The sequence below is a fragment of the Pezoporus flaviventris genome, unplaced genomic scaffold (genome assembly GCF_033815535.1).
Source record: "Pezoporus flaviventris isolate CSIRO_AGI_PZ_B2104156 unplaced genomic scaffold, CSIRO_AGI_Pfla_v1 ptg000006l, whole genome shotgun sequence".
Classification (NCBI taxonomy): Eukaryota; Metazoa; Chordata; class Aves; order Psittaciformes; family Psittacidae; genus Pezoporus; species Pezoporus flaviventris.
In genome coordinates this window covers 1853476-1875000 of record NW_026892554.1, presented here as the reverse complement: position 1 = coordinate 1875000, position 21525 = coordinate 1853476, and the positions used below count along the sequence as shown (strand labels likewise).

General features: G+C 40.1%; 1 protein-coding gene across 12 annotated transcripts in view; it reads left to right on the top strand.

The window, feature by feature from the left end:
• IQCH (IQ motif containing H) overlaps nucleotides 1-21525 on the top strand; it is a 54918-nt gene that overhangs the window by 19375 nt on the left and 14018 nt on the right. For 9 of the 12 annotated variants that reach the window (XM_061446565.1, XM_061446563.1, XM_061446564.1 and 6 more), the window contains 5 exons: nucleotides 2028-2203; nucleotides 5425-5697; nucleotides 7594-7785; nucleotides 17609-17729; nucleotides 19213-19499. In XM_061446565.1, the coding sequence (XP_061302549.1) occupies nucleotides 2028-2203; nucleotides 5425-5697; nucleotides 7594-7785; nucleotides 17609-17729; nucleotides 19213-19499 (1049 nt within the window). The remainder of the gene's footprint in view (nucleotides 1-2027; nucleotides 2204-5424; nucleotides 5698-7593; nucleotides 7786-17608; nucleotides 17730-19212; nucleotides 19500-21525) is intronic. The other 3 variants (XM_061446573.1, XM_061446572.1, XM_061446567.1) reach the window with 2 other exon arrangements.

The following is a 21525-nucleotide window of genomic DNA, read 5'->3' as shown; positions in this document are numbered from 1 at the left end:
TATGGAGAGAAAGATGTGCTAGGAAAGAGCAAGGCCTTATTTAAACTGATGTTTTTTAAATTAGCAAAAGAGGCAGAAGACATGCATTTAAAATAGGATTTTTTTTGCTGGAATAACAGTCCTCTCTTAAGCAAAGCAGTAAGGAATATGATTTGTCAGTGACCAGCCTCACTGGCTCCCTGGAATGACATACTTCATGATACTTCACATGATCCATGTATATTTCAGTATCATTATTATTTTATAAATGCCATTTAGTAAGTTTGTAACCAAAATATATTGGATCCAGAAATTTACAGTTGCCTAAAATAATAATGTAATTGCCTTTATATATTATCTAGGCACTAATATTGGTTTTCCACAGTACAGTTTTATTTTTTTAACAGATTTTTTTGGGTGCTCTAAAATGAGAGTTAGAAACTTAAAGGGACAAAGTGAACACATTAACCAGGCGTTTTCTCACTTTAAGATCTGTCAACATGAAAACTAATGTAAAATGTAGACTAGACCATGAGTAAGATACAAGCTAGTCAAATATTAACTGAATTATTACCTAGACCAGCTGCTTTACCTCTGCCTGGCAGAAGAGCATTGAGATTTACCATATTGGTTTTCTTTTTTTGAGAATCCCAGAGGATTTCCTTGCTTGTTGTGACCTCCCATGAGTTAATCTGTCTCTGAATCCCCACTGTGTCCAAAGGAGACTTGTATTATCTCTTTACAGGGCAGTGCTAAGAGCAGTTAAATGCACTGCAGTGTTTCATTCAACAGATTCACTTAAGCTTGTCCATTTTTGACAGTTGGTCCAGCTAAGAGTCTTTTTGTACCCAAGCTGAATCCTGCGGCTCATTTTTGCAAATCTGAGTAAATGCCTAAAAGCAACAGAGTACTGACTAACAGTTCTACAGTGAACTGTCCTTTTAATAATGTTTAAGAAGTTATATAGTAATGAAGTGTATTATATAAAGGCTTTGTGGGGGTTTCAAATACAGGGCTGCTTGTCAGGTGCTGTACTCCTTCAGTGCCTCACTTCAGATTCCAGCCTTACATTTTACTGTGGGTTGTCTGCCTGCAGCAGTGTGGCAAAACAGACTGAACGGATGGAATATCTTATTCCTTTATAATGTTAGGCTCTGGGTTTTCTTAGTCTGACTCTTGCTTTGCTTCTGATTCACTCATGTGGAATAGCAGTTGTTCCTGGCACTTCCCAGGCTCTTGTTCCTGTGCCCAGGAAAGACAATGAAAGACTTCCTACTGATTTCAGCAGGAGTTGGATCACAATCTAGGAGTGCTTCTTGGCACTGTGTTCTATTGATGTTGCAAGGCCTGTTAATTCATTAGCTCATCTATTAACATTAATATTTTAGAAGAGTAGAGTAGTTAAGATTTTCCAAACATGTATTAAAGACTTCCACTTTCTCACTTCTGAGTGTTTGCATATACACTGTCTTTCAGCCCAAGTTGTTTTGCATACAGAAAAGCAGATTTCCACACTGTGGTATTTAAGTAGCTAATCTGCACACTCACATGCTCCACGGTAGTTGTTAATGGTATCCTACCGTGAGCTTTTATATGGGCAGGACAAGAATGGGAACAGGCCATGAAAATCCAGGAAGCACAAAACCTGCGATTTCATCGGCTTTCTAAACTGAATAGCTCAGTTTTATAATTTACTGAAGCTAATGGGATATATTTTAAAGCAGTGCTGCAATCCCCATTGATGTTAATGGGAATCACACATAGAAATCCCCGTGCAACACTTCCAAATTCTGCCCCCAATATGTTCTGCAGGTTGAATTTTGAAACCCAACTATTTCTTTGGGTTGCTGACCTGTCTTCAGAGAAATGCTGAAGTACAAAAAAAGGCAGTTAAACCACTAAGATCTGGGAATTGCAGATCTCTGTTTTATTTCCAGCACTCTTTTCGGGAAGCTGTTTGTTCACAAGTGACCGGGAATTAGCGGATTGCTCCTCTGAATGGAATCTACCTTCCTCCCGGTAATGAACACTGTGCCCCTTTGTTTTAGATGCCAACGTGGACGTCATCTACATCTGCCCCCTTCATCTGAGTGAGGAGTTACTGCAGTATTACAATAAACTCCTGGGTCTGCAGGCAGCTGTTCGATCTGGGAACCCCGAGGCCATGGGTGACCTGCAGGACAGGTTCAGGATTCTCACCCCTGAAGCTATAAACAGCTTCCCTGTGAGTTTGTCTTCTAATTACTACAGCTTGAGGGATGCAGTAAAATTAAATTGGAAATTTTATAACTTGTAACGCTCTGGTACACATCAGTGAAATATTATTGCAAGTTTAAAGGCTTTACTGATTAGACTACTAGTTAGAGCATTGGAAATAAATATCCTGGTTTAGCTTTATGGACTTAGTTGAGATAGTCTTATATTGGCTATTTGTAGAGCACTGTCCCTTCTTACTACATGCTTGGGCCTGGGAACTTGATAGATTTATATCTCTAAGGAAATCGTAGCAATAAACCATTCTTATTACTCCAACTTTTATCTCTGGGCAGCCCAGCATTCAATCAGTCAAGTCTGGAGTGTTTCTTACAAGGAAATCCAATGCAGAACTTGCTAAAAAGCACAACTTAAAAACAATATAGAAATACTAGTGCTGAACCTGTTAAATAAGTTTAAAACCCAGGTGATAAAACATGCTCTAAAAAGCGACCTTAATTAATGTACACTGTGAACAGTGTTTGTGAGAATACTGTAGGCAGTGAACACTCCTTACAGTGAAGAATAATTTTATAAGTATTATGGGGTCTCAGCTGAGATTTGAGTTTTATGAAATTTCATGCTATGCTTCCATCTCTATGGTCTGTGCTTGAAACCCCGCTCCTGGTTTTGACATATATTAATAATACTCTTCTAATCATGTTGTTGAGCATTTGTTATACCATATAGAGATTGAAACCAATGGCTTCAGAAGGGAAAGGAGCTTTTTATATTTTGTAAGTGTGTTGCTTGACACTAGTATACTGTTCAGCAAGACACTTGCTCTATGTATGAATCCTCTTCTGCTGAAATAGTCCGAAAGCACCAAACTAAGTGCTGGGTGCTCTTGCTGTGCAGGGGGGGACCCCCGAGTCAGAGCTGCCTGATAGCTTTGCCACAGTTAGAATGAATTCTGTAGGCATGAATGTTTTCTGTTTGCTTGTAAGTTGGAGAAAGGCATCAAGGTGATATCTGTGGGTTTAGGAGCTAGATTCAGTACTGTTCTTTCATCTGATACTGGACATCTATAAGAATCAGAGCTGCTTGTGCTGGGCCTTCACCTTGCAAAGTGGAATTATTGGGATGATAAACTGTTGATGAAATTGTTTCAAGTTTCACTTTGACAATTGAAGCTCTTTTTTCTCTGGATACCGGGTGATTTTTCTGGTACTAACTACCAAATATTGGAAGCTTTAAGAAGCCTTCTACATAAAATGTGTTAAAAATATCATCTAAACCACATCAGTTTATGGATAAAAGATGTGCTGCTAAACATGGAAGGGCTATCCAGGAATGGAAAATGTCTTTCATGAATGATTTTAGCCGTGGTGATTTGGCTGAAGTAGTTTCAGTGTAAAAGTAGGTTGTTTTCAGGCATCTCTTGTGTATTGCCTTCACTCTTCCAATTTCTGTTGAGATCTTCCAAAGAAAGCTTCTTTTCTAGGTGCAGCTGTGATTTACTGGGAACAGTTACATGCTCTGATGTAGGGAGCTCACCAAAGGAATTCTGAGGATTCCTTCGTTCTGCTTTTACCTGCTGCCACTCACATTCCTATAATATATCATGGTAGCTCTACCGCTCTCAAAGCAGGAATGAACTAGATTTTACAGCCTGTTTCCTGCACTCTTTAATTAACTGTAAAATCCATTATTGAGAGACACAAAGCAAATCTCGTCCCTACATCACCACTCGTGGCCCCAGGGAGCAAGTGACCGGGGCTGGAAATTGATCCTGTTCTCTCTGTGGCAGAACTCAGCCACGACACCAGCAGAATGGGCCATGTCCCTGCTTTTATTCCAGCACTCAGGAGAAAAGAAACAGGAACTGGAACATGGAGAGTCTGGAGTTTAAAACTGATAGGAGGCAAAAGGCTCCAGGAAATCTGTTTGTTGTTCTTTTTGTCCTTATATTCCTGTGACTCTCTTTTTCCTATTAGAACTTTGAAGAGTATCTCATGTCTCTGACTTAACATCCTCACTGTCCTTGCAGTATATCTGACTTTTATAGAGAGACTTGGGTGTTTCTTGGAGCTGTTTGGTGTGACAACGCACTGAGGAACTGTTAAAAGGGGATTCCTTATGTCTGCTTCCAGGGGCTACTCCATCTCCTTTTCCACCTTCATCTCCATCCAAATCAGGATTTATACTTGAGACTCTGTGAAGGAGCATCCAGGACTTTGAAGGAAAATATTCTGGGTTCCCCAGTCCTGGAAATCCCTAGCAAATCCAGTAGTTACGCTGGCCTGAAAAGGGACACTTTCCTGGCTAGGGCCTAAATTAGATGAAATCAAAATGTAAAGATGATTTTCTCCTTGTAACAAATATCATTTATGGCAATCTATTGCAGTGGATGCCTCTTGTACTATGTCTGCATGATATCCATCCCTGTCTGTTTCAACCTCAATGCACCTCTGTATCTTTGCAAAGAGAATTAGGTTATCTGCAGGCTGAGCATAGGATATGTGGTAGGAAATATTTTTTGAGGCTTCACCTGATAGTTTAAATTCAGAGGGTACAGCATCTGCCATGATCAGCTCATTCAACAACAGAACTTCTTTTTTTAGAAGAAATTAAAAATTCCGTCCAAAAGTTGAAGCCCTTGTACTTTAAACAACAAAAATACCACCCCTTGAGTACTCTGCAGTTCCATTTACAGTAACTATCAGAAATACCATGTAATGGAAATGTATATCCCCAGTAATTTAATGTGATCAGAGCAAGCTTTGGTAAATCAAAGTGGTTTATTCTCAGAGAATCACTTAAAAAACACTGCTGAACTGTATGGTGAAATACATTCCCTGCTATAGGGAGGGTGTTCTTCATTTTTGTTATTGATTTTTGGGAGCTTTAGAGTTAAACCATGCCAGAAGTGTTGCTGAGATGAATCACTATTATCCAAAGGCCACCAGCCTCTCTGCCGACTGACAGAAGGATAATTCCGCATGGATCAAATAAATACAGATGTGTAGTAATTAGTTCTATTCCCAATGAGCCCATTTCCAGCACACTAAAGATGTGCATGATTATGGAGCCTCACCCCAACAGCTTTTATCAATTTAAACTGCTAAGCTACAGGATAGGTCATAACCCAGCCTGCTATTAATAATGTATTTATTGTGTGCAACATTATAAATGAGTTTCAGGGAATAGAAAAGAACACCTTTTAACAAGAATAATGTTATCTTTCTCCAGGAGCATCACATGTGCTTGGCCACGCTGCTGAAGTACAGTCCCAAGACTATCAAAAGAATAAGAACTCTTCTCCAGAGCAGAGCTGCCTACATTGTTGGAGGGGTTCCCCACAATGATGATTTAGCTGTGGCTGACATGCTAAATGTGCCTATATTAGGCTCAGTGCCAGAAGTGGCTCATCTCTATAGTACCAAGTCTGGAAGTAAACAAATTTTTGCCAGTGCCCGTGTGCCAACCCCTCCTGGAGAGTCAGACATCTACAACAAGGAGCAGGTAAGTGGGATGGGGCAACTCGCAGGTCCCTGTTTTCACCTGATGGGATGCAGACATTGTATGATTACAATGACTCTACTGATTAGACCAGACCCTGACTGGGTTTCATTAAACCATGTGTGAGGTTAGGCTCTTCCTTGGCTCTGCCTGACCAACTAAACGCAGTTTGTATCCTGGTCTGGCAGTAACGCAAGTGTTCTGTATCGTTCATGGTCTTTCTTGAGAAAATATATGGGTGTTTGGTCCGGTTATTTCAAAGGGTTTGTGTTGCTGCTCCATGGATGAAGTTGTGGCCTCAATGCAACTAGTTGGAGTTTTACCAGTGACAGAAAATAGAACAAGGAATTCTGGGAAAATCAGGTATTTAATGAAGGGAACATTTCTTGCACTTAGGCAGCCAGCCTTTTGAAACTGAGGCTTACTGAACGTATCTGCAACCAAAGTTTGCTTTGCATCCAGCTTATCACTGCTGAAGTCACCTATCTCATTAGCATGACCCCTAAGAAAAAAACCAAAATGTTACCTAAACTACAAGGCACAAGAGTTTTTTGTATTGGGTTCAGTTTGCATCTGCTTATTTTGCATTCAGTGCATTCATTCTACAAGCTGCTTTTGCAATCTGCAATGATATGTCTAAATATGATCTGTACTGATTCTTTTAAAATATATTTTTATGGTGGTGCTATGTCTCAGACAGCAAAAGGAAAGCCACGATTTGCAGGTATTCCTGCTTCTTCGAGAGGCTTTTCATGTTGCTTTGCTATTTATTAATCACCTTTAATGCTGAAAACAATCTCAGCTACACAAACACTGCAACTCCTGTAGTAGATGAGATAAATACATGATCAATGATGTAAAACCCAACCAATTTATTGTTAAATAATTTATGTGAATCAAATATTTGTGATTCCTACTACAGTGTTATGGAAGTTCTACTTCTGCTTGCTTGTATGAAATATTGACATTTTGGGTTAAATAATCAAAGCAAGGTGATGCTATGCCAAAGCACAATTCCATTTTCACTTAAGGAGAGCACATAATTCTTTATGATTGGTACAGTCCTTACAGTGTTATTGATCCTCTTCATTACTGTAGGGGAGTCATCAAGAAAAACACATTTAAGTAATTCCCAAAAGCCACAAATAATAGCATCAGGACTCACATGGAAATGTATTTTAGGTCAACACTGAAAAGCTAGAAACAAAAGTCCCCCAAATTACTATGTGAAAACGTAGAAGGCTGTAACCAACATGACAGGATCTGATAACACTTCTACCAGGTTCAAAGGCATTTGCAGTTTCTAAGAAGCTAATTGCATCCTACACCAGCTGGGCAGAAGGCATTTTAAAAGCCATTTCAATCTGTATACATACACAAATAAATAATTAGCATTTTTATAAAGGCTGCTTGGTAACTCCTTCCTACATTTATAAACAGAGAACGTGCTCTCCAGTAGGAAAATTTCCCAGCTGTTTGGCTGGTGTTGGAATCTGGCACAATTGTTTCTCAGATACTGCAGATAGTGTAGTCCACCCCATGTCGTTCCCTGCCGCAAGCATTTATTCAGCAGTACTGATTATCCAAAGCCTAAGATCCTCATCACACAAAATAGCTTGGACAGGCAAATTTCTCTCTTGGAGCACAGTTGCTCTGACCAGCAGAGGTGCTCAGTGCTGTTTGATGGACTCAAGTACAGGATGAAGGCCATAGAGCCTTCATCAAAAGATGTTCATGGTTCATTGTGCTGTGTATCCAAGATACTCTTAACAACATGAGCATCTCTGGGATAAAGGAACTATGTTTTGATAATAAATCTGAAGTCCACAGTTATTTGAGAACTGGAAGTCTAAATTGAAGAACCATAGCCCAAAATGTCTCTGTGTGATTGCTCCACAGATGATCAGTATTCTCAGCCAGCTCATCGTAGACAACATGGAAGTGCAGCGCTGGCTGTTTAAAGTGAATGATGAGTGTGGAGGAAATGGTACTGCCTATTGTGATATTATTTCACATCTGAAATGCTACCCCTGGGTGCAGAAGGAACGTGAGCGACACAGCCCTGAGACATGGAGTGAGAAGCGGGCACACGTAAGTAACACAGGAGTGGGGTGCCCTGTTTGATGTTGTGGCTTCTTAATAGCCCACTGTGGTTATTCCTCACACTACACCCTTTCTCTCAGCTTTCATTTTAAGACTTAGCTAAGAGTTGATATTAGAGCCCAGACTAGCTTGTGCAAAGCAATAGGTAACAGTGGCTCAAATAAAACAGTTAAACATACCAAGATAAAAATGAAAGCCTGGCATCCAATGTGGAGTAACACTTCATTTATATGCAGTAATGTGCAAATTTTACAGTGTTTTTTATCCAAAGTGAGGACATGTGTCAATGAAAGTATATAGGTGGCAGAGCCTTGTGTCTACATAGAAACTTGGAATAATTGGAACAAAGTGTTGGATTAATACAGCTGAACAACACTAATCAATTTGAAACCATATCCAAAGTCATTATAATCTGGTTTTCTAAGGATTATTTTTCCTCTATTTTCCCTCACTAATAACTAATAAAGTTATTTTCAGCTGTGTAAGAATGCTTGAGGTCTTGGAGATTGTCCTGCATGTTTCTTAACAGTGGGTGTTCAGGTAACGAGAGAGACCCTGTAAATACTTAGAGGGAACAGCATAGCACTAGTAGATTCCCAAGAATCCACGTGATTGAGAGAGGCTGTAAGATGATACATTTCAACCACAGAAAAATCCATAAGAAACCAGGCTTGATTAGTTCTGCCATTCAGAAAACTATTTGTAGTTTAAAAATTCATTGGTATTTAAATGTGTTAATTTCAATAAGCATTTGATATTTCTGTATATTGTGCCAAATTCATTCCTAATGTAATGGCTTTAAAGCCAGAAGGAATGTATCCAGAAAGAATTGTTTAATTTACATAAACTACTCATTATAGCTCTTTTGATTTTTTTTTAATTCAATCCATACCAGTTTGAAATTTTTGTTTGATTGAATTATATTGTATATTAAAATTTCCAATTGTGCTGGTTATGGTTCTGTTGCATTTGATAACTACAAAATAATTCCATGTTATAAAATAGAGCTGATGATGTAAAGCTGAAGGGCTGATTTCCCTGATCTGCTGAAGATCCCTCAATCTGGGCAAGTCAAGCAGTATATAGCAAGAGTGCTGGAGAGCCAGTGTAGGGTCAGCAGCTGGCCACTGAGCTCTCAGGGACATAAAACTAACTGTACACCCATGTACTACACCCAGCACCTAAGTCAGTGGGGTGCAGGAATCATTCCCCAAGTCTAGTTCTTTGCTGGTATAAATTCCCTGTTAGCATTCCTGTGCCTTTTGGATTCTTCGTGGCTGAGTGACTCCAGAAAGGATGCAGTGCTAACTGGCTTGCTTTGGTTCCCCTTTTATACCACTTTTATATTCAGCTTTGATGCAACCAGGAATCAACCCATTACAGCCCTTAAACATAAACATGGGTTGGAAGTTGGAAAATATATGTGGAATAATGTGTTTGATCTAATTTCTTAGAGCCAGCAGTAATGCTTCCATAAATCCAGCCCAGTATTAAAGCTGGTTTTGGCAAAGCATGGACCTCACTGCCATTTTGAACCTCTTGTTGGAATACACGTGTTCAAATCTGTATAGGAGACCTTTTCTGCCTAATGAATTGCAGCCTCTACTGAGTACTACCATTGAGAGCAGAGGATTAAAATCATCCTTTGTTAAGGAATCCCATTGTAATGATACACATTTAAACATCAAAGCATTAGTTTATGAGCACAGGCATGCTTTAATGTCCTATTACAGTGTGTAGACCTGTTTCTTTTGATAATGAAGACATTGTGTCATCAGCATCGGCTGCCACATACAAAACGGATGCTGGCAGGTTATTAAAAAATTCAGCTTCTTGATGAAAGACTATCCTGCAGGCTAGGAGTACACTGGAAACCTCGCCATTCTGCTAGAATTATTAGAAATGAGAACATGACTGTAAGCACTAAATTATGTTAATACTTACAAATAGCATCATTTGCATAGCAGTTTAAGACACGATACCCAGATTTGCCTCGTTGGTAGGGAGTAGGCAACAGATTAAAAATAATATAGTTTGTAAGTTTGAACTGTGTAAAAAATGTATTCCATCTAAAAATGAGGCTGATTTTAGATTCCTCATTTCAGATAGAATGTTGGGCAAGCAGAAGTGCAGGACAGGATTACTGAGCTATTTTACCCTGTTAATGCAGTATCTGAGTTACCTGAAGAATTATTCTGCAACTGCATACAGGGTTCAATTCACAAACCATGCCAAACATCTCTATAAGGCCTTCCTCTGACTGCACTGCTGCGGTCTGTCATCCTGAGGCCCATATTCTAATGATACTTTATAGGAAAAGAGCTGCTGCCTCCACGTGTGCACATTGGGCACCCGTGAAGCCATTTGTGGGGACATTCTCTACTGTGAAAGCCATACTGTCATGACCTTGAAGAAAGGTGCTCAGATGCCTGCTCAGAATTCAAGCTGAAGATTGGCAGGAAAGCAGTCTACAAAGTGGATTTGGTGCCTTTTGATTGATAAATCAAAGTCTGTTATGCCTCCTGATCTCTGAATCTTGGGACTCAAACTGCCACCTCAGATTCTCAGAACTTTTGATGTCCTCCTCCCTTTTAGAGGAAAGGTAACATCACCTTCCCCTTAGTGTTCCCTTTTTTCTTAAGTTCCCTTTTCAGTAAAATAATATTAGACTATGCAGGGATGCCACCCTGTAACTATAGAGCTCAAAATAGTATCTAAATCAGTAGTCAAATTAATATATCTTTTATTATGCTGTGACTCTTAATTAACCACCAGGACCAGCAGCCTGATGTGAGTTTTCACCTAGCAGCAATCCTAAAGATAAGATCAGACCAAAGACAAAGAAAGGGTGAAGTGCGGGGATAAAGAAGAGCTGAAAAGACAAGAATAGAACAAGACACAGAAAACCAAGCAACAAATATTTTCTCAATAAGCCATTATAATTGGCCCTGGCTACACAACCATTTCAAAACCCTCCATTAAATATCTGCTGTAGAAGAAAAGAAGCTATTTAATGTGCTTGGGCAGCCTTCTGTTTTAAATGTTAGAGCGTTTGAATCCTACTGCCTCCAGTTGTGTCACGGTATTTTGTCACAGTTTCTTTTCCTTATAGACTCTATCTTGGTAAATTCACTAAAATGCATAAAAGGAAATCAGAATCTTCTCAAAAGGCGACAAAACTGGAAAATCCAGCTTTTGGTCTGGGTTGCACAAAGCAATATTCAGACACTGGTTGCAAGAGTTTGCATCTCTTGCTATTGGAAAATTAAGAGTTTTAAAGGCTGAGATAAAAATGATGCAAAAGGTTGGATGTTCCCTTAAATTAATAAAACCTTTTGGTCAACTTTAGAAAGTCCTGTAATAAGTAATAGATAAACTTTGTGATTATTTGAAGTTAGGAACAGTGGTGAAAGGATTCTTTACTGGTTGAATGAACTGCAAGCACTAAAAGCGAGCTGAAGCCTTTGTACCATGTCTTACTTCTTTACTGAAGGAAGGAATTCAGGGTAAAGAGCACATGGTTGTAAACAGGTCAAAATAAAACCAACCATAACACTGTCAAAGAAGCAATTTCAGAGAGCATGCTGGCAATGCCATGTATCATTTCTGACCCCTTTGAGCACAGTTCAACTTCCTAACACTGTTTTTTCCTTGCCATGACCCAATCTAATTTTCACCACTCCCATCTCCTTTTGTACCACCAACAGTTTTGTCCTATTGCAGTGTTATAGATATTACTGCAACTCGAATAAATAGCAAGTAATTGAGTTGGTCTTAGTGTAGCACCTGAAGTCCAGAAAGGGTTCTTGGGCAGTTGCCTTTGCTGCTGCATTACTCCACTCGTGCCCTGGCAGGTGTGTTCTTTCCTCAGCCGGAAGAGGGCCAGGGACTCTGACACCTCCTCATAAGGTGCATTTCCAACGTTCTGACAGGCTTTTAAAATTCTTCATAACTGAGATGATGTTTAATAGAAAAAGAGAGAGAACCCAAAGACTTCAGACAGACATTGATTACCTATACAGCAGTGCAGCTGCAGGTTGTCCCCTGGTACACGCAGTGCTCTGTCAGCAATATATCCTAAATAACTGTAATATTCACTGCGGCTGCAGACAGTCCGTAGTGCTCTCACTCAGCTCATTAATATATCTGTCTATCTGCCACGGTGATGTCTCAGGTGATTCTCAAATCTTAAGTAAAATAAAGCATGATAATTGTATCCCTTGGTTCAATTGAAGGCAGGATATCCATTCCCGAGCCTTGCAATAATCAGATATGCAAGCTGTTGGTTTGTATGTCCTATTGATTTAATATGCTTCTAATCAGTACATAAAGCTATAGGCCTGCAGTGTTAATTTTTCATATGCTTACAAAGTACCCTTTGATTTTCTGTCACGCGTTAATTACAGCGTTTTGCCATTAAATAGGAAGCTTTGTGTAAACTAATTACAAGGTAATCATTGTGTACCGCGAGCGTGCTGTTTGTACCTTTTAGTTGAGACTAAAACCGCACAGATCTCGCAGTCTGGAACCACTATACCTTCCAGCCATTAGCTCTCACTAATTCATAGCATTATTGTGCTAAGATTGTAGGAGTTGTAATTGTTGTGGTATCAGTGCTGTTAATTACCGGAGTAAACAGTTGAAATGGTGCCAAGGTCTATTGTACAAGGCAGAGGAAAGGAGGTTTAAATGTTACTTCCACCATCTGGGGACTGGAGTGGAGGCAAATGCTAGAAAACAGCAGTGAGGCAATATCAGAACTTCAGCTCCAGGGTTTTAGGCCATATGGATCCGGAATATTTTGAATCAATTGAATTTAAGTGCCAGTTTGTAGCAATAACAGTGTGGAAGGAGAGGATAAAGCAAGAGCACTAAAGAAATCTGAAATCCGTTAATGTTATCGCAGCCAGTAAAATGCCTGCTTGGATTATTGTAAAAATGTTTATTTTGCTAAAATCCAAGAAGTAACACCCAGGCAGCTTGGGGAATAGAGGAAGTTTGTGTGCTGCTTATGAAACACAAAGCAGGCTCTGTCTCACAATGCCTTTAGCACTGCAGCTCAGCAAGTTAGATAACAATTCCTGGGAAGTGGCTGTGGATTATCTATGTGATGTCTCTTTTTCTTCCTGAAACCACATTTTTGGGCTTCATTAGCATCCTTTCTTTAGAGAGTCAAACCAGAACGGAGGGTGAGTGAGCAAAACACAGAGAGATTGAAAGAGGAAAATAAATTAATTAGGAAAATACTATTAATCTGAGGGCATCTGGGTTGTTTGTGCATTTGCAGAGATTTCATTAAAATACAGAAAAGATGCATTCACATATTACTTATGTCATTTTCTATGAGAATTAACATCCCTATGCCCTGAACTTACAGATGCTGCATTTGAAATAAAGATACAGGGTTTTTTAAAAGGGAGATTTTTGAAGGTTATGACAATTACTTCTTCTTTGCTCTGAAGGTATATGTGGGGAATGAAGGCTGCAACCTCACAAAAGACATGCTGTTATGGATAAAACAGCAATGCACATGGAATACTCTGTTATTGATAAAGAGAACTATTTAATACAATTGTCCTAATCCCAAATTAACATGTTGCGCATAAACATGCAGAATTATTTGACAAGTTCATGGAGCTCTCAGATCCTCTTTCTGCCTGATTTTTGGTAGCTGTTGTGATTCTCTATTTGATTTCCCTGCAGATAGTGTTTTCCAAGATGACATCTACGAACGGGGCTCTGGCAGCATATTGCTGCTGCCACATTAGGAGTGTTTGGAGGAAATAGAAAGGGTCTCTCTTTCTAAATGATCCTGGTTTATTTATTTTTTATTGGTCTGTTAGCAGATGTTGAAGTAGTTCAGGGCACAATGTAAACATGTGCTTTTCAATGGAGGTACGGTAAATAGCAACGTGTACAATGAAACAGGCAATTTGAAGGGGTTTTGGGGGCAGGCCAGTGGGTTTTTTGCTTTTTGTGTGTGTGGATGTAGTTGAATTTAGAATTAAAAGAAGCGCTTGATCTTTATATATTGAAATCCTCTACGTGCAGAGTGACAGCATGAGCCAGAAGAGAAACCCGTGGCCCCATGTGGTGTGAAAAAAGGAACAGCAGTTTAAGTGCTGGAAAGTTGAAAGAGAACTAACCTTCTTGTTCTTGTAGTCACGGAAAGTGGCTGTTTTGTGCTTCTGTATTGAAGCATAGCATATGTGCCTGGGTTTGACAAAAAGCCTCTCGAGTTAAAGCAAGCCTCGGCCTGGGTGCTGATCCAAAGCAAAGGCCATGATAATGAGGGAAGGGCTCTCAGGAAGCAGTGAGTAGATAATACGACGTAAGTGGCGAATTCTGTGCTCTGTTTTCACCACTGTACTTAATGCAAGTCGCAGGCCCAGCGCATCGCTCGCCACACAGCTGCAATGGGCCATTAGCTATCAGGGAAAATTGTCTTTGCTACTTTCAGCAGATGGAGCAAATATTTTACAAAGCAATTTTACATACAAAAAACATTTGTGTTACTTGGTAATGATGGCTGGTTTACCCGATGCTGCCTTCTATCAAGATGTACTTTTCCAGCTCGTGGAAGGCAAAATTGGCACTTTTTAATTTTAAAATTTGCAGTTAACAATTAAATGCCTGGGCTTTAAATCAGGTGGCAAACTTTAAGTAGTTGGGGATCCAGTGCATCACTTCCAAAACCCATTTCCAGTGTTATAAACCACTCGCATTGTTTTTGCTCAGTGTGGTAGATTATGGGTCTGGCGAGCATGTACCTGTCTGAATTAGAAACAGTATCACATCAGTTTAATTTGCAAACTAGGAAATACTGAGGGTTATTTGGAGAGTCAGACAGCAGTCACTGCCTTTTCCAGCATCACCCTGTTTGCTGGTGTGGCTGAGAACAGAAAATAAGCTGGACTGGACCAATTCAAGGCAGCTGGAATAAGTTATCACAGCTCCACTGATCGCAGTAGAAGGGATATACTGTATAAATGATATCAATTGTCATTGTGCCATTGAAGTGGCATAAATTGCCGTAGCTTCATTGACTTCCACAGGGATGTGGCACTTTGTATTGCTGAGGATCTGTCTGCTGGCTTTATTCTTCCCTGGCCCAGTCAGCTTTACTTATTTGGAGTTACTTTCTTCACTCTATTTGCTTGCAAGGTCTAAATAATTTCCTTTCAATATGATTTTCAGCTAAAAAGCCCTAGGTCTTTCTCATGCATTCTGCTCTGCAGCCTCTTTCTGTCCCCAGGTCTTTCTTCCTATTTCTAAGATGTTTTCTTCTTCCTATTTATTTACTTATCTTCTCAACAGGCTTTTCTTTGCTGACTGATCTATCTGGAGTATATTTCCTACCAGTGCCTTCAACGTATGCCAAATTTTCTCCTCATTTTTTATTGCAACTACCATTTCTAAGTAAGCCTTTCAAAATTCAGCTTGCAAAAGGGTGAGAAATTACATTTAGGAAGGAAAAGGTAATTTTCTTTCTTGCTTATTCATTATTATAAAGCGATACAAACCAGGTTTGTATAGATTCAAAGGTTTTTGCATGACATAAACAGTATTTGGGCTGCTCCTTTTTTACTGGTACTAAGAAATACAAGCTGAAGGATTTGAACACATGCTCCCTGTTTCCGTTGAGCCTCTGATTCTGAATTGGTTTGGGCCACATCAAGAGATAAACCGTTGGTAAGCTCTGCTGGAGATACTGTCCAATTTAAATGAAATTAGCCTACCAAGCACTGATCCTTTTAAAAGGTTTGACTTCCTGAGTGAATGTTGGATCCAGGCTTAAATTTGCCTACTAAACCTCCCTATAATCAGGATTATTGCCTTTTTTAGAGAGAGCTTGCAGTTGCAAAAACAACCCCCATGAACTAGAGTTCAGGTGCTGATCCTTGAGGAGCAGTTCCCTATGAACACCTTGCTTCTTGAGGCATTACTTGTTAAAAGCACTGTTATGTTGGCTTTGATCTCACAAGAACATTTTTCAGATTTCCTTGGATTAGTTTTTCCTTTAAATCCTCTCTCTTCCTTCTGTAAGGCGAGCAGGTTTGATGCCAACATCCTTCACAGGTAGCGAGTACCGAGAGTGCTCTGAACCGTGAGATGCTCCTGAGCCAGGCACTGTGCATCCACGTTGCCCTATAGAGGGGTTGGAATTGAATGAGTTTTAAGGTCTCTTCCAGTCTGTGATTCCATGAAGCAACACTGAATTCCTCCTCACAGATTGCTGGAAACAAGCAGTGTAAGACTTGAATCTGGTCAGTTCTGAACTTGGATCTCACATTTTATGTGGTCCTTTCTTTCTGTCATGAGGTTACGGCTGTGCTGCTTCACGTATTGATATACTGACTAAAACCATTTTTTAACATGTCGTCTGATGTTATATTTTATGTTATAGATATGTTTGAAGTCAACCTTATACTTTACTCCTTAGGATATGAGAGGAGTCCACATAACACAGATCAGTATCATTATCCAAGCACCTAAGTATTTTTAAGGCATAAATATTTAATTAAGTATTTAATAAGTATTTAATTCCATGTGAGGAAAGGACGGAAAGTGTACCCCTTTCATGGCTGGTCAGCTGAGGCACAGACAGAAAGTCACCTCTCTGAAATTCCACGCAGGTTGAGTTCAGGAATGCAGTATGTCTAGGTCTCCTTGATACCCTAGTCATTGGCCCATCCTTCTCCTCCTTATTGTGGTAGATAAATCACAGTAAGCTGATTCTGAATTTGTGGTTTTGGCGACATGACATCATGTGCTTCATGACAAAGCCCATCTCTTCATACTCGCTGGCCTGGAAAAAATAGTTTTTTATGTTTTTCCTATTCTTAGATGTCAGCCATCAGGTTTTATCGTGTCCCTCCAGAGCTCAAGGTAATCTGATTGTGGCTTAGGACATTGCCAGGATCGGAGGATGGTTGGTCATCTTCTGCAGCACAGGATGCTGAAGAGAGAGGATGTAAAACAGAAGCAAAGAGACCCAGGGGAAGCACGCAAATGCTTATGAAGCAGCAAGGAAAGGAGCCTGAAGCAATAGAGTCAGGGTCCTTGCACTTTATATGCTCGTGTACTTCTGGGACGTTTCTGAACAGTAAAAGCAATGCAGTTAGTGTCTGTATTTAATGGGATTGTTTTGTGTGTGCATGTATGTGTGATAATAGAGGAAAGAATTTGAAACTAGGAGAAAAAAACTATAGTTTTTTAGAAAAAAATCTCCAATAGTATGACTAACACTAATCAAATTCTACCAAAGACAGAAGCACAAATACATTTGTGAATTTATGATACAGAATGGAGAGTGTAAAAGGGTATCTGCTCCTTCAGAAATGCTTTTGGTTGATCATTCCTCCTTTTTTTTTTAACTAAAGGGTGTTTGGGTTGATAGAACAGCTTAAACATAGAACCACTAAAACTATTTTGGGCATTTGTGACTATTTCAATCTGCTCAGTTTCCAAATCTAAACAATGTAGAAGTTATTGACTGCAGGTATTGATCCCTCAGCAGTTACCAAGTGCTTCAGCATTTCAGTTGCCAGATCAAGTTATTGATATAAATTATAATGAAATAGATGCTACACGGAAGGGGGACAGGGGGGGTGTCTTTCAGAGGAGGAGAGATTTCAATAAGAGGGAAGAGGAGTAAGTAGGAAAATTAAAAAAGGCTTCCTGACTGTGGGTAAACAGTAACCACATTTTTTGTGGTTGCCTGTTGGAGGCCTGGTTTTTAATCACCCCACAAGCAGTTTTCATTTCTGTAGTAAAATTGCTTGTGGTTCTATTTAATTTGTTTCTGCAGGAGCTAGCTTTGGTGAAGATCTCCCAGGAGCTGCCGGGCCTTTTAGCACAGCACGTACAGCCAGTCAATGAGAAACGATACCCTACATGGGAAAAATTCCTCCAAACATTTCTTACTCAAGGTAAATAAGACTGCAAAGTCGCTGTTAAGTGTTATAAGGAGTAATTATACCACATTGTATGCCATATTCTTGTTAATCTTGGGCCCATTTGAATATTTATCTCTCTTTATTTCTCCATTATGCTTCAAATGTTCATTTACGAATGAATTATAGGCAACCATTCTATCATTCATGTGTCCTATCCAAGCTTTAAACATATATTAATCTGGGATCACCTTTCTTGCATGATTCTGAATGAGTAAGCACCAACTCCTTAACCCTGGGTTACTGTACAAAGGCTGTCACGTCTGGCAAAGGGTTTTAGGGAATGTCAGTGAGTTTGCAGCAGGTAAGTGGGAGAATGTTTCATCTAGGCTAGGTGTTGGTGAGCACACCTCTGTGAGAATGGCTTTTTCCTCCCATAGGCCCAGGAAGGGAGCTGTATGTAAACTCTGGATGCTACATACGTACATTGCATGCCATCAAATGTTCTCATGGTGTCAAGCCTGAGCAGGCTTCTTGCATTTAACCCACTTGTGGCACCTTTGGCTCAAAGCTGCCCAGTACATAACTGGTCTAAAGGCAACTGGTCAAGGCAAGACCATGTGTGTAGGTAAGAGGCAGCACAGATCAAACCCTCGTCTAACCTCTCCAAATGAGTGTTATCTGTGAGGGGGCTTTGCACAGACATAGAATCACAGAATGATTTGGTTTGGAAGGGACCTTAAAGATCATCCAGTTCCTGTCTTTGTGTTCCATTTTATATATATATATGTATTATTATTTTGTTTATTTATTTATTTATTTTTAATTGTTTATGACTCAGTTGAAAGAAGGTAAATTTAAATGAGCTCTTAGGCAGAAGTTCTTCTCGGTGAGGGTGGTAAGACCCTGCCACAGGGTGCCCAGAGAAGCTGTGGCTGCCCCATCCCTGGCAGTGCTCAAGGCCAGGTTGGACACAGGGGCTTGGGGCAACCTGCTCTAGTGGAAGGTGTCCCTGCCTGTGGCAGAGGGTTGGAACTGGATGATTTTTAAGGTCTCTTCCAGCCCAAACCAGTCTGTGACTGTATGGATGAAATCTCCGAGATTAGTTCGCAGCAGGAGATACCACTCCCCCGAGGTTCCAATAGTCCATTTTACTGCTGTTCCAGGCCTGGGGTTTAGCTGGGCTGTGAGACAGCCCAGGATCCATTCCTATAACCCGAGGTCATATTTCTTCAGTGACATATCCAGTTTGGAACTGATTGAAAGCGTCTGTAGCTGAAAAGCCACTGTTTGAACTGTACAGTGCTATAGTAGATGAGAGATCTTCTTTCTCTTGGAAGAGATTCATGGGTTCTAGCTCTGCTGCTCACATTACATTATTTACTTGCTGTATTTCCATGGCAGTCCTCCCTGCAATGCCTGCGCACAACAGGAGCTGGCTGGTTTCACTTTGTGCACTCTGAGGAGCATCACATGTGAATTTGATTACAAGCTTAACAGCTAATTCATTTCTTACTAGGTGGTGTGATAGAAGCCTTCCCACTCTCGGAGCATGTCACCAACCTCACAGTGGATATGCTGATAGAGCCTACGGGCAAGATAAAAATAGTGTCTTCTGGAGACCAGCTCCATGCTGAGGGTCCTCTGCGCTCATCTGGCACCACCATTCCCCAACGTTCTGTTGATCCAGCAGTTCTTAATTCGCTCTGCTTTAAAATTGGAGAGACCTGTAAATCTAAAGGAGTGCTGGGTTACTTCTCCGTGGATTTTGTGAGTTTCATCCACCCACACACGATGGAGCAGCAGGTGAGTGGGGCAGATTATGTCACTTCATGCCGTTCCCCTGGGATCAAGAAACAGCTGCTTTCCTACTTGGTTCCAGCAGAGATCAGGAGAAAGCTTTGCCATTTTGAACACACTTTATTTCTAAGCCTGAGGCATGTGGATGGAGGTAGAGCACATGGTTATTCTAACAATAGCATAAAATTTAGACCTGATCTGACAGGTGGATCTGAAGAGCCTTTTTCATCAGCCTGAAGAGTAATAAACCAGCAAAGCCTTTCAAAGCTGAGTGGTTAAGAAAATAATGTTTTAATTCCTTCTAATGACTTTTTTTTTTCTTTTCCCTAAAATAAGTGCCTCCTGCATTAAGCTGGTAATTACAGATGATGGTCTTATGGCTAAGATGTTTAGAAGATTTTAGTTTCAGTGTTCTGATTCCCTTGTATTTTGCTCCGTAAAAATAATCACAGGAATTATTGTTCTCTTTGGAGTAGACCAGTGTGTCTATCAGAACATGGATCAGAGGTTGAGGATGAATCTAAAGAAGAGGGGATACTGGCAATTCCTTATAGCAAAGTGGATGGTAGTGATGAACAGTTTGGTTTACATCATAGCAGCTAATGTAAGTAGAGGGAGGTAATGGAAGGCAGTCCCCTTACCAGTCACTGTGATAACCAAATGAAGAACATTGCTGAATACTGTATCCAGTTTAAAGATAACACTTCCAAGAGCTTAAAACCAGTGAAGCCAGGCTTCCCATGCATCTGTGCCTTGAATCCAGTTCCCATGTGTGCTCCAGCTGAGCTCCCCCTGCAGCCTTTCCTGTTAAGTCACTAGCAAGGTCTCTTTCCTCTGTCCACTTACTTTAGGAATCTCATGGGAGTTTGATATATTTCATAATCATACCTTCTTCTAAATTTGATGTTGGCCAATAGGATTGAATAGTATGACAGGTGGACAAACCTAAGGGATAATGCATGACTAAAATGCCACAAAATGAAGTAAAATCTGGGTGAAGAGACTGCGCTTCCAGTGTTCTGTTAGTGGCCTTGTGTTTGAAGAGTACAGAAAATGAGATAATTTTTAAAGAACATAAACCCCATACTGTCAGTGATGACAGTACTGTTGTGCTTCCTGTACAACTACACAAATCCAAAATCAGTGTGTGGATCCTGATGCTAATTCAAGATCTCTACATCAAATCTCAGTTATTTCTTTTATTTCCAAGGCATCTCCTTGGTTTTGCTCTTTTCTTTTGTTTTCTTCTACACTCTTCAATTAGGATCTGCACTGTTTAAGAAGTGTTTAACTGTAAAGGGAACATATCTGTATTTTTTTGGGATGGGCTGTGTGAGATAGGTGCACTTTCAGAAGACACCTGAATCCATTTGGGTGTCCTGTTTTCCTTCGTTGTCTGGAAATCACAGCTTGCATGGTGTGAGAAAAGGCTTTAAACACAGGGCTTGTGTTTAAAACCAAAGAGCATATGGTATCTACTGGCAAAAGCTGGCTCTTTGGCAGTGCTGTGATAATTATATTCCATTTTAAGCTCAGAAGAGGCTTAATATCTGGGGTTTGGTAACTGATACCACTGAAGGGTGACTGTGGTGAACCAGAGGATATGAATAATGTTAGCTTTGAAATGCAGATCACGTTACATTTGACTCCCAAAATGTATTTACACAGGCATTGTGATTAGGACTGTGGATAAGCCACACTGGACAACTTGATGTAAAGTTGCTTTACAAAGATGAAGGGATGACATTTTCACCCGTGGAAGCCAATGGGAGTTTTGCCAATGGCTTCACTCAAGCCAGGAGTTCACCCAAACACAGAAATATTTCCTGCATTATGAAGGTGGTGACATTTCCTGGCATGAACAAGGACACATTGAATCAGTCATTGTTTTTTGTGGCCTCTTATTAATCCTGTCTGTTCTGCCTTGGTTTTCTTCCCTGTTTCAAATTGATTCTACCTTAGTATATCCAATGTTTGTCAGCATGTACCACAACTTTAACATTATTTAAGCACAGGTTTTTAAATTTAACTA